Consider the following 12498-nt stretch of genomic DNA (forward strand, 5'->3'; position numbering starts at 1 on the left):
GGCGATTCTGGTGACACTTTATTCTTTATCACTTTGTCACTATTTCACTATTTCACTCTGTCCAGGCATTTACTTATTTCTTTCTTTTGAGTATACCTTCGTTCTCTATGTTAGTTCCACATTACTGTCATACATAATGTCAGGCGCATACTGTAGGGCACGGAGTAAGAAAGCTGTGCTTTGGGGATCATATACTGGCGCACTCATTCCCACAAGCTCGTCCATAGATTGTCTATAACGTGTATGATCGATCCAACCGCTCCGTTTTAGGCAAATTTAACTCAATAAATGCCGGTTTTGCCTCAGCCTGTTTTGCTCTCTTGCCTGTTTACAAGCTCTCTTGCCTCAGCAGATTTTGATCAACAGGCATGCAGCGTGGCAGGGTTGTATTTTCAGTGGAGGGGCTTTTTGTGCACCATAAACGACGGAACGACAACTGAGTGTTGCTTACAAAAAATCGGGCTCTTTGCCGCGCAGAGTGTTTATGATTCAAGGAACGCTACGCCTCTCCACCAACCCACCCCGCTTAAAGCAAGACCTCTTGGGCCCGGCCTCAGTGTGAACTGACAATACCCGGGTGGCACGCCAGATCCAGTGACCCTGACCGCTGACAGACGAACACCAGCAGGGAGTCGACGGCCAGAAGCCAAGAGGAGGATTTGAATTTGCTCGAGAAAGTGCGAGCAGAAAACGAAAGTCTACAAGCTGGCGTATTCCCCGGGAAGTAGAAGACACAAGAAAACGTTGACTGACTGGCCTGACTGATTAGCTGACCTTGAAAAGAGATACACGACTGTAGGGAAGCAAGCAGCATCTCTAAAATAAGCCATTCAGTGGAGAAAGCACGAAAGGACGAATCGAACCAACCGCCCATTTTCAACAACTGAGTCATAAATGAGCCTAAATTACGGGACAAATCCCTAAACAACACCGGCGCAGGCTTTTAAATGCGTGTTTGGAAGCTTTTCAAGGGCTGATGCTTGAAAACTTACAATAAAAACTGAACTTTTCAAATAAAACTGGACTGTCTCCACTAACGTGCAACCTGGGGAAGGACGAAGCATGCAGTGTGTAAGTGTATTCAAAGATTGTAAGTCTCTCTCTGGCCGGACGACGCGCGCTGATATACGTGACATCCCAATTACGGAGACGGAGGAGAAGGGAAATTCGAAATGGAGAAGTGCAAAATTTAGTTAAAGTGAGTACGGAGCGAAATAGAAGCAAGCAAGCAAGCGCAAACAAAAAAAATACTGTCCCGGTGTGTTATTTTAGTACGTGTTTTTGCCCATGGAGATGAAACGTTCTAGCGCGAGGAGTTGGAAAACGAGTGTCCTGGTGTGTTCTTTTAGTAGGCGTTACGTTCTAGCGCGATGCTTTGGAAAACGAGTGTCCCGGTGTTTTAGTACCGTGACCACATGAGAATACGACGACGAACGACGGCGATGACATGAGACGACGACAGCCCGAGCCCCTAAGGTGCTTCGCCCCTAAAATTTATGGATCTTGTACACCTCCCCCAAAATACGAAGGCGACAATAAAATGCGCCCATGCACTCCGTACGGATGGTTAGCCAGCGAACCTGCAACTTGTGCCTCCGCCCGCAGCGCCACCGCCCTTGCCCGCCACTATCGCTTGGACTGCTCAACGCAGCAGCTCGCTGCGCGCGCACTCTGCTGTGAGAGCCTCTTTTTCGCTGCCTCCGATACGTCATTCCCACTTACCAGCGTCGGTAGATGCGAGGGTGTAGCTACGTCATCCATAAACTGGGCTAATCTCTCTCCCTTTATAACTCCTCTCCAATCCGTTTATTTTTTTCGCGCACGCACATGGTGTTGCTTGATTTGATTGATTGATTTTGGGATTTAACGCCCCGACGCTACACAGGCGATGAGGCGCGCCGTAGTAGAGGGCTCCGGATTAATTTTGACCACCTGGTGATCTTTAACGTGCGCCGAAATCTCGAACACACGGGCATTCTCCGCTTCTCGCCTCCATCAGAAAAGCGTCCACCGCGATCGGGAATCGAACCCGCGTCCTTGGGCACATGGGGTTGCGTCAGAGGAGTTATCTGCATACACGGGACCGGTGGATTTTAGGGGCGAAGCCCCTTCGGGGCTGGGGCTGTTGGCTTCTCCTGTCGTTGTCGTCGTCGTAAGCGACATTCGTCTCATGTAGTCACGGCACTAAAACACCGGGAAACTCGTTTACGCGTAGCGCTAGAGAGCTCCGTGCTTCAAAGACAAGAGACTATTACAGCAAAGCTGTATACCTGTGCCGCCAAAAGGTTTCATGTCCGTTGGCAAAAACGCCAAGGCACCAAGATTACACTTATACACTGCATGCTTCGCCCCTCCCCAGGTTTCACGTTAGTGGAGATGGCCCGGGATTTTTTCTTTGGCATAGCCGTATAAAGCTTCGCCTTAAAAATTACCCCAGCCTCAACTTCTGTTGAGCCCGACGTAAGTCGAAGCAGTCGTACGGAAGACGTTCGAGGGGAACCTGAGCCTGTTGCAGACGTTCCACGAGGTCTTGAACGGGTCGCTGGGCTCGAAAACTGGTAGAAAGCGAAGGGCTTCTCGAAGAGCGGCCGCTGGGGCGGCTGCAGCTGCTGCTCGGCTACCCTTTGGCGCTGCCCCAGAGCGGGCACCCTTTCTGCGGCGTTTAGGCGGCTATCGGCTCGCGCGGGCTGTCTTGGCAGCACTGGGTCTTGGCAGCAAAACGGCGTTGGGCAGCCCCGTCGCGCTTACAATTGGGAACTGGGGATTCGGACTCGATGAGCAGTGTCTCCGCGCCGCGGCAGCGCTTGTAAACACTGTGAACTCGTCGCGGAGAACATGAGAAGAATAGGAAATTAAAGAAAATAAACGCCTGTCTGCTCACTCGTATATCCGGTCCTAGAAGCCTGTCGCTTTTGGATGGAGTAGTGGGCAATGAAGGGAGCAAAGGGGCCGTATTTTTTTTCTTCGTCCCACCTGCGGCATGCACCGTTAATCAGAACTGCAGCACACAAGAAGAAATTTTGGTAACTAGGTAAACAAGGTGAACGGTATTGTTCTGCACTGGAGGTGCTGACAGCGCCGCTTTACGGCTCGGATTTCCTTTTTTTTTTTGGCCACCCTTTCTTCGTATATCAATGCGAAGCTCATACGAAGGAAAGCTCCGAGGTTATCAGAATGCGTAGCATGATGCGTAACGCAGGCAGGCGTGACCCTCGTTAGGGGGCGAACTTCCAACGCAGTGCAATTTTTACCCGTGCCCCTGGTGCGTGCGGCTCCCCGCTTCGCGCGCCCAACGCGGCAAGGAGGAGAAATGAGGTAGAATGACGAGGCACAAGCCTGAACTTCGGTTAAGGAAGGAGACTTTATGCAGTGACGGCGGTGCTTTTCGGTGGATGCCCAGGCAATATCTGAAATACCACACCCCACGCGGACGACTGTACTGCTAGTGAAAGAGTCGGTTGTCGCCACCGTTCCCTGCTAGCGCCGCGCTGCCGCCAAGGCTACTTGTGGTGGCAAGAAGATCGGTGGCTGCGTGGGTGTTGTCGTTCCGAGGAAAGAGATGGGGCCTCACCGTTCGCGGCTATTCGCATCGGCTGCTGCGCACCGTCTATGCTTAGTGTTCGCTGGGTTATCCGCGCGTAGCTAATGAAGGCAAATTCAACCATGGTCTTGCATTGGCCCTCGCTGAACATGTTGAAAAAGGGGCCAATTTGGAACGATTTTTAACACGATTTGGAACGATTTCTAACACGGCGCGATCTAAAAGAATCACCCAGTAGGGGTAATATAAAACATGGGGCAAATTAACCTTCTTACGCCATGGGCATGATACGATAAATTTAAAAAAAATGAATAGGCATAATAAATCATTCGAAGAACTCGTATTAGTTTCAGCGGGAGGTATGCGAAGAACGAAAGTTTGCCTCCCTTGGCGACAGGGTGATAAGTAGTTTTATCGAGTCCAATTTCGGCTCTGTTTAGACTACAATGTCACACCGATAGACGCATTGCCTCTGTACCAAGTTTGAAGCCCTCGAAGAGCGAAAATCATGCTGCCCTGATCCTTATCGGGGTGTACAACTTCATTTGACCCAGCTGCTGCTTGTGGATTTTGGCCCGCTATTAACCAGAACAACGCTTTCCTGTCGCGTAGAACACAACTACGCTTCATACTCCCGCATATTTTGTCATGATCAGCGGCCCATTCTTCACCAATGGCCGAACTGCTGCAGCAGAAAGCTTTGCATTTTAGGGGCGGAGTAACTTAGGACCGCACAATGTCCGTCTGCATCCGTGCGCATAGAATTTACAATCGCAAAAAAACAAAAACCGCGTCTAATAGACCAGACAGAGTTATGGTCCGTCGTCTTACCCATTGGGCTACGACCGTGAGTTACCAGCCAAGCGTCAAACGGCTTACTCCCTCGCCTGTAACGGTCCCCGTACTCCGCACCCTCGCCATCATCCATGGAGGGGAGATTCTGCCATTTTTCTGTGGTTCCTCGCCTATCCCGCGTTTCACGCTGGTTATTGTTACAAGCGCCTTGGGGCAAGGAAAAATGATCACGCCTTTTAAACATTCTGAGCGCTATGGCTTCGCAGTGCCCCGCTTTTGGCAGGGAGCACCTCTTTGCGTGACGCGTTCAGCGCCTCTGTCGGCCGTGGTGGCCAACGGTTCATAACACGGGGCGCGCCGTCACACGATCCCGCTCGCCTCGGAAGCGAAGGGTGGAACGGCCCAGCCATAGCGCGCCAGTGCCCCTCCTGGTCAGCGCTGAGAGCGCGCCCGAACGCGCAGACCAGTGCTCGAGGTGGCGCACCTGAGCCGCCGTCAGCGCGACGGCCAGCGTGGGCACCTGAGCCGTGGCGTCAGTGGCGCGTCCGCGCTCCATGCCGCGGGCGCAGCTGACGCGGCCGCTCGGCGCGAGGCCCAGCTGTTTCTGCGATCGCGCGCAGCTGCTCCCGGCAGGCGTGCTCCAGGTACACGCTGCTCCAGCATCTGGCTGCCGCCGCCGCCGCGTCTCTCCCCTCCGCGCGACCTCGCAAAGCACACACATCGCGCACAGCGCGCGGCTCGCACACGGGGCGCACGCGCCGCTTCCGTGGTTCACGCGACCGGCCGACGGCTGTCGACTCGGCCAGCAGCAGCAGCAGCAGCACAGCTCCCCGGGCATGCACCTGGGCCTCGCGCTGTCACAGCCAACCCCGGTACGGATCCTTCTCCCAGGTATCCCTGGCGCGAGCCACTTCACCGCGCCATCCGTGTGTGCACTGTGTGCGCGTGAGTGGCTCTTTACTTTCTCCTTGCCCGTATCTAATAAAGCTAAAGGCCCGGTTACGGCGGCCTCCTCAATCGAGCTGGACTCAAAGTCAGGCGGCTTTTCCACCCCACTATTCGTACCACAGAGCCGGGCCTGTCTTGTGCAAAGCCCATATTTTCGGTGGGTTTTTTTTTTGTTTTCGTTTTTTGTCCCTGGCTCAAACCGAGGCTTTGTATCTTCACAAGTCGCCACAATGTTGTAACTGTCGTTGCTAAGGCTGGAGGAGGCTCGTAAAAGGCTTCGTTATGCATGCCAAAAGCTCAGGTTTAGAGTAAAGAAGGCGCTGGGGACGTCTTTACACGCGAGGGACCCTTCCACTGCTCTTCCCGCACGGGCCACAATAATAGAGAACGTGCGGGAAGTGCGTGCGCTGTGGTCGCGATCAGACGCAGTGACCACATTGCCTGACTCTGTCCACTCCAATGTTGCGTATTCGATTGGAGTGGAGAGCTCGATGTTTCGTTCTAGCGGCGTCTGGGTTGAGTTTGATCATGTGCCCGCTTGAAGCATCTTCTCCGAGCATTCGGCCCGTTGTTCGCGTGGCAACATATCACAAGTAAGGATGGCCACCCTCGGTATAACAATGTGCCATGCGCACATGAATATATAATGTAAGAGAAACAAAGGCGCATTCTTGGATGGATGTGGCATTTGTGACGTTCCTGCCAGGCTGTTGCTCCAGGAGTGTTCCAAGACGCGTAAGAAGTACGCACTCTGTGACTTTATGAAGAAAGCGTATCTCGAGCCCGGGAAGCACCAGAGTTTCCCCAAAGAACATTGGGAGAGGGGTCATTTCCAACTCTTAGATTGGCACGAACTTGGTAAATTCTCCTGATAGAACTTAAATGTGAAAGGAAATCTTCCCTTTACATATTTTATCAACTCTGCTTCCACGAGGTGGCTTTTTAAGTCAGGTGCGCGGGAAAAAAAAAAGGGGGTAAATTTGCTCGCTGCCAGTGTCGCCCTTGGTTTCACCCCCTTTGTCGAAAGATGTGTGCGCTACAGAATCCTGACATTAGCGTTAACAAAGTTGCATTTCCCCCGATACATACCCAAAAGGGCACTGAAGCGAGATGTAAACATTGCATAATTACGTTATCGGACTAATTCTAGAAGGCGGTTGTCAGTCTCCGATTTCGTTTCGGCCTATTTACGCACATAATGTTTTAATGAGAAAAGTTCGCTGTGAAGCGTCGCTGCCCTCGCGCCATCTCCCCGCCGATTGGCGGACGTCGGCTTTGACGACACGCTGAGAAGCCCGTAGGGTTGAATTTAACGAATTGTTAGCGTGCTTAACCCGTACATAAAAAATCTACGTGAACAAATAAACCGTCGGTTTTAACAATTTAGTGGGTGGAAGTCAAAATTTTAAGTCTTAGATGGCATGAAAACTCGGTGGGAACCCGTGTGACGTCATCATTTTGGTAGCTCCTAGCAGCGGCCGTGAATGGCGCGTGTTTCTTTGCCTTCCCCTACCTGTTAAGGCTCAAGACTTTTGCTAGGTAGTCTAAGAATTAAATACAAGTGCTAAAGTGCACAATGCAGCCACAGAAGGGACTCCGACTAATTCACTTCAGTGCCCCTTTAATACACGAAAAGTTATCTGGGGTTGACAGGCGTAGCCTCAGCTGCACACTGGCCAGTGGTCTGCCTGGGAAGCGGCCCCGAGTCCGCGCATCCCACAGAAATGGCGGCGATTTAGTACCTCTGGTGGGCCGGGCGGTGGAGCGGGGCAACGTCCGTCAGTTGCATCGAGCTTGTCTTGTGGCGTGAACTCTGTGCTACATCAAAACATGTCTGTACGTCGGTCGCCACAAAAGCGTCCATTTCGTCATGGTGTTGGCGGACTTCCAAAACGACAGCGTGCTGAACTCGAGGGGGCTCTTGCCTTGCCGATAATTCAGCGAGGAAGGCAGGCCGACGCGTTAACGATGGACAGGTTCCAGATCATTATTGTCAAAATTATTGTCAAATTTATTTTATTTAATCTATATTATTATTATTATTATTATTATTATTATTATTATTATTATTATTATTATTATTATTATTATTATTATTATTATTATTATTATTATTATTATTATTATTATTATTATTATTATTTTGTATAAATTTTCTTACTTAACCGTTTTTTATTCGTCCGCCAGTCCAAAGATCCATCGGCTGCACCTGGGCACGCCAGCAAACTATTGTTTTATTTATTATAATCATTTCCAGTAGCTATTAGATGGTGCCTGTTCGCTTATGTAACTGTATCGTGTCGACACGTCGCGAGGCTGAAAGCTTCCTGCTTCGCTATTGGATGGCGATTACGGATATACCTAGTGCGGTCAGCTCGAATGCGGCACGTACGCAGGTTAGCGTCATTGCCACTTTCGAAATATGCGCATCATTTGCGGTAGCTTGGCTGCACGGTTGCTTGCAATGTGGGCACTGCCGCTCCGCACGCTTTAAATGGATGTGTCCCTATGTGAACATACGGGGTTTCCGAATCCCACAAGCTTAACCAAGCACCACGGAGTCTATACTAATACTCGTGGGATCCAGCTGGTAATACACCGTGAGCCGAATTTTGCTGGTCCTAAACTAGCGGTAAGCTTTGGACGACTTAAGAAAGGCAGAATAATGTGTGGCCACGTCTCGAGCAGCTTAATTCAGATTGTACACCGTGCAAGTAAAGAAAGTTCAGCGCTTAAACCCTGAAATGGTTTCTCTTTTGCCTTATTACTGATATCACAGTTCGGAGAAAGGAGGTTAGAGCATTGAAAATGCAGCATTTTTTTAGGAGTGTCTTTTTTTTCTTGGTATACTGCTCACGCGCGGGTACAGTTACCGATGTTATAAGAACGCCTAAGCGAATATTGCCGCCATACAAACTGCATTAAACAGGAGTTTCATTTATAGCATGGACAGAAACGCATGAAGTCACGGTGCATCCGTGTTTGTGCACACGCACCCACAGTAATTTCCCGTAACCGGGGACAACACGAAACATACATTCAGCTCAGCTCGCATCGTAACCTTGACGCGCGGTTACTGTGTGAGTTATAACTGCAGCGCATTTGAGGAGAAACTTCGGTGATGCGTATGCCAAACAACGATCCAGCTTTGAAATTTTTGTGAAGGTTGATTTCTTGGACGTGTACTTTAGGTTAACATTTCGCAAGATAAGCATTAATGCGTGCCCAGTGCAGAAAATATTGATTGATTGTAGGGTTCAACGCGCCGACGCAACGCAGGCGATGAGGCGCGCCGTAGTGGAGGGCTCCGGATTAATTTCGACCACCTGGGGATCTTTAACGTGCGCCGAAATCTCGTCCACACGGGCGTTTTTGCTTTTCGCCTCCAGCAGAAGAGCGGCCGCCGCCCAGTGCAGAAAATAAAAAATTAACAAATTTAAAGCAATTAGTTATTGCTTGTTGCATACTGTCTTGAATATAACGTCCGCCTTACCGTAGAGCCCACTTGCACAATCAACACACACCCTGTTATCAAAGTTCGCTTTTGATATGGCCCATCTTACATTGAACGCCCGCTTTGAACGACATCGTATCAGAAAAGAAACCCAACCGGAAGAATAAAAAGAAAAGGAACAGAACAGTGTGAAAAATGTTGTTGGGGGGACTGCTATAATGTTTGTTCCTTATCTCTCCACAGAACAGACAAGCAAAACTAGAACAGATAAAAAACTGGACAGTTTAGTTGGGGATAAAACCATGCGTCAACTATATGCAACGCCTACCTTTCAGAGAACATTCCGCTACCACCAGGCAGCCATGCCATTAAGCAAGGGGACAATACCGGTTGCCGCGCGCCGACACAGTGCACGTTGACACGTTCAGCTCGTATGCATGATTCCCCCCGCCGCGACTGTCATGTTGAGTGTGCCAGTGTGGTGCTATTAATGCGGAGCTCTAGATAGCAATAGCTTCAAGCCGCGAGCACTGTAGTCTTGTAAAAGATGGTTTAAGCCACGCTGAGCTTAGCTGGTGGGTCATCGAGAAGCCCCAGAGCGCTGCGCTCGACGGGCTGACATTCTTTGGCTGCAAAACAGGCAGTGCAGGTTTTGTTCCTCCGTCAAATTGTGTAATATAAAAAAGTGTAAATGACTAGAATTGCGCTGTCTACAACAAGTGGCGCCGAGCGCAATAACCTTGCTATGTGCTGCAGCCCATAGTGAGTTTACTGTGGTCGGTGCGCCCTCGAGATTTCACCAGGGGCAGAGCCAAGTTGCCGAAAAACAAGTAAAGACCCCGGTTTCCCTCATTTCACCGGTTTCCCGGTGTCCACACATTGCACTGACGAAAGAGGTTTACTCACGATGGCAAATAGGTCGCCCTCACGGAGACCGCTGTGCCCATTCGCCCTCGTGTAGAGTTTGCGCCTCTCCCTCGCGATGAAAATGCTTCGCCCCGGGCTTGGCCACGTGAGCGGTAGCTGTTGCTTCTCGAATGTTTAACAGAAACCGCTGTGTCACCGCCGTCAAGCAAGCGGTGCCTCTTCCGAGCTCCTATGCGTACCCTGCATGACGTGCGCGCGCAACCGACAGGTGTAAGAGCGGCTGGCAGTGGAGCTGTTGTTGTGCATATATGTAGACTAGGGCGCGTGCATTGCTCTCGCGAAAATGGCTGCAGTTGTGGCGCTCTTGTGCTCGCATTTGACCGAGCGAGAACCCCCGGCCTGCGTTGCGCAGGACACCCGTTGATCTGACGACCCCTCGCCCACCGGAACTGTCGTTGGCGGTCTGCGCTCACTGAAACGTCGAGGATGTGACTGCGAGGGACAATGTACGGCGCACTGGGAATCTTTCGCTGGAAGGGCCGGGATCGCTGCTGTACGTATACGCGCCCATGCGCTCCCCTGCTGCAGGCTGCTTCTTGAGGTCACGCAATAGCGGGGACGCGAAAATTCACTATTGTTATACACGCAGAAAAAGGGAATAATATGTTTTCTTCATATGCTTGCAACGGAAACGGAACGTTTTATTATTAATCGGATTAAAATTTGTTGGAATGTGAAGCAGGGGGTGAGGATGTTGTGCAACGCGCAGAAAAACAGGTTATAAGTACCTAAATAAATTGTATCTTGCCTTCTTTTATATTATTGATTGCGAGTCGCTACTGATCAATCTCTACTAAGCCACTCGGCAAAAATTAAAGGGAAATTAGGCCACTGGGCACATGGGGAAGGAACGCCTCGTCACTCTGTGGCAAATATAGTACATAGAGTCGTCATAGTATTTCGTGCCTTTGATTAAATGAGATATATTAAATATTTCATCCAGCCAATAAGCATTTCTGGACAATGTTTCTCTTCGCCCACCCTCCCCTCCGAGAAAGAAAGGGTGCGGGGCTTCTTTTTTTGTGACTTTTCAGCTCTCCTTTTCAGTCCGCCTGTCAAGCCACTTGCAATCTGAAGAAAATGGCCGGTAAAGGCAATATAGTCTCCTCGCGTTTCCTGCCCAGCGGGTATCGCGCTTTCTCAGGATTTCGCGCTACCGGCGTCCGCTCCGAAAGCTCTCGCAGTGTAAAGCATTTCTATGTTGTCCTTCACTGGGAATAGCAACCAGGACCCACTGCTTCCCAGGCGAGAACCCCACGTGATGGTTCCACTCTTGATTTTAAGCACCCCTCCGAGGTTTCACAATTTTGCTGAGCGAAAAGGCGATGATGAAAATTCCCCGACGATTGCGACACTACCTAATGCAAAATTTGAGCGTAGCAATTTATTTGTTCTGATTTTTCGATAAGTGAGGCAGAGGATTTGCTTTCGGGTCCTCTCGGTGGCGGCGTTTTGCTACTACTTCGAGAGCCCAAACCTCTTGATTCTGGCATTGGCAGCGCTGAGCCTCTGCTCGGGAAGCTCGTCTAGCGGCAGCGGCCGACGAAGCGCTTTCACCGGTTGCGCCGCTCATTTTTCAGGAAGAACTGGCTGATGTTGTTTTGTATTATGAAATAAGAGAACGTTGTGAGTAGCACGGCGGCAACTGTATGCCGCGCCACATTGCAAACTGAGCGGAATGTCTCGTGACTACCGTGATAATCGGAAGATTCGTGGAAGGGAGCGCGATGGGGGGGGGCGTTTCGCAGCAGTCGCCGCTGTTGACCTGGTGCCATCTTTTAGCTGGTCTCCGCTGTGGAGCGCGTCACTTGCGGTAATCTGTTTTTCTCCTTTCTCTTTCGCCCTTCACTCCTCCTTCGCGATCCCTGCCTTCGCTATCACCGCCATTCGTTTTCCGCTGCGATCAGGGTTCACTGGCTCATCTCCCTGTGGTCGTCTTGCTCCAAGTTCCCTCGGTTATGACACCGCTCATCCACGGGAACGGGCTCTAAAGTACCAGCGGTCCACTACGCCGAACAAGCGGCAGCCAAGTGAAAACCAGCTTGCGTTGCTTATGTACGCTTCCCGGTAGTGAGCGCCCGCAGATATGTGCTCTGCTAATTTACATGCAGCTTTCGCTGTACTTTGCACAACGCATGCCGACAGCATTTGTTTAGACTTCTTTACTGCCCCCCCTCCCCCTCCCCCCCCCCCCCCCCGCGCGCCGTAATTTGGCCATCACATCTCTTTGAAGCAACACTTTCTCGATGAACTTCATGCGTGCGTGCGCCTGTGCTAGTGTGTCTCCGTCCCGTTCACGAGCACGCGGATCTGGATCAGGATGCCGTTGCTCATTACTCTCCTCACGTTTTAATAAGTGCTGGAATCCACGCGTTAAGGACGCCATTTCCAACCTACCGAAACCCTGTGCTCTGCTTCCAGCATTGTGTAGCCACATGCTCAAAAAAGCTGCACAATCCTGCTAAGTTTACCGCGGCTAGCAGTTGTGAGTGTTTTGTCAAGATCGTGTCCAGTACTAACGTAGCGTCGCTTTCCGAAAGCGTGCCGGTCGTAGATAAAGGGGCTTTGCAACACTTGCGCTAAACGCTTTCACTCTTTCCTTTGGGTCTGGAAGCGCTGTGAAAGCTTTAGTTATCGCCAGCACAAGGTGGCACTGCGTGATTTGCTCGTCGCATCAGATCCGCCTGCCGTTTCTGCTTTGCTTTTGCGGCGAGTTTTTTAAAAGGGCTACCCAATGCGTTTATTGCTGCAACTGAAAGTAACCCGGCCAACAGGTGCTACATCGCTCTAATGACCTAATTCAAGTCACCGAAGACCGCCACGGCCACGAAAG

The 12498-nt window shown here is 50.8% G+C and overlaps 1 protein-coding gene across 8 annotated transcripts in view; it reads left to right on the forward strand.

Annotated features, from left to right (window-relative positions):
* The window catches only part of Nvy (CBFA2/RUNX1 partner transcriptional co-repressor nervy), a 172362-nt gene that overhangs the window by 88166 nt on the left and 71698 nt on the right, over nt 1-12498 (forward strand). For 2 of the 8 annotated variants that reach the window (XM_077681843.1, XM_077681849.1), the window contains exon 1: nt 4876-5281. The exons of 1 other annotated variant lie outside the window; for it this stretch is intronic. In XM_077681843.1, the coding sequence (XP_077537969.1) occupies nt 4891-5281 (391 nt within the window). In that variant the 5' untranslated portion in view covers nt 4876-4890. Of the gene's footprint in view, nt 1-4875; nt 5282-10017; nt 10159-12498 lie in introns of those variants that run through there. 5 more of the 8 variants (XM_077681862.1, XM_077681877.1, XM_077681868.1 and 2 more) reach the window with 5 other exon arrangements.

This window comes from Haemaphysalis longicornis, unplaced genomic scaffold (genome assembly GCF_048455015.1).
Source record: "Haemaphysalis longicornis isolate Haplotype H1 unplaced genomic scaffold, Haemaphysalis longicornis Haplotype H1 scaffold_1, whole genome shotgun sequence".
NCBI classification, from domain to species: Eukaryota; Metazoa; Arthropoda; class Arachnida; order Ixodida; family Ixodidae; genus Haemaphysalis; species Haemaphysalis longicornis.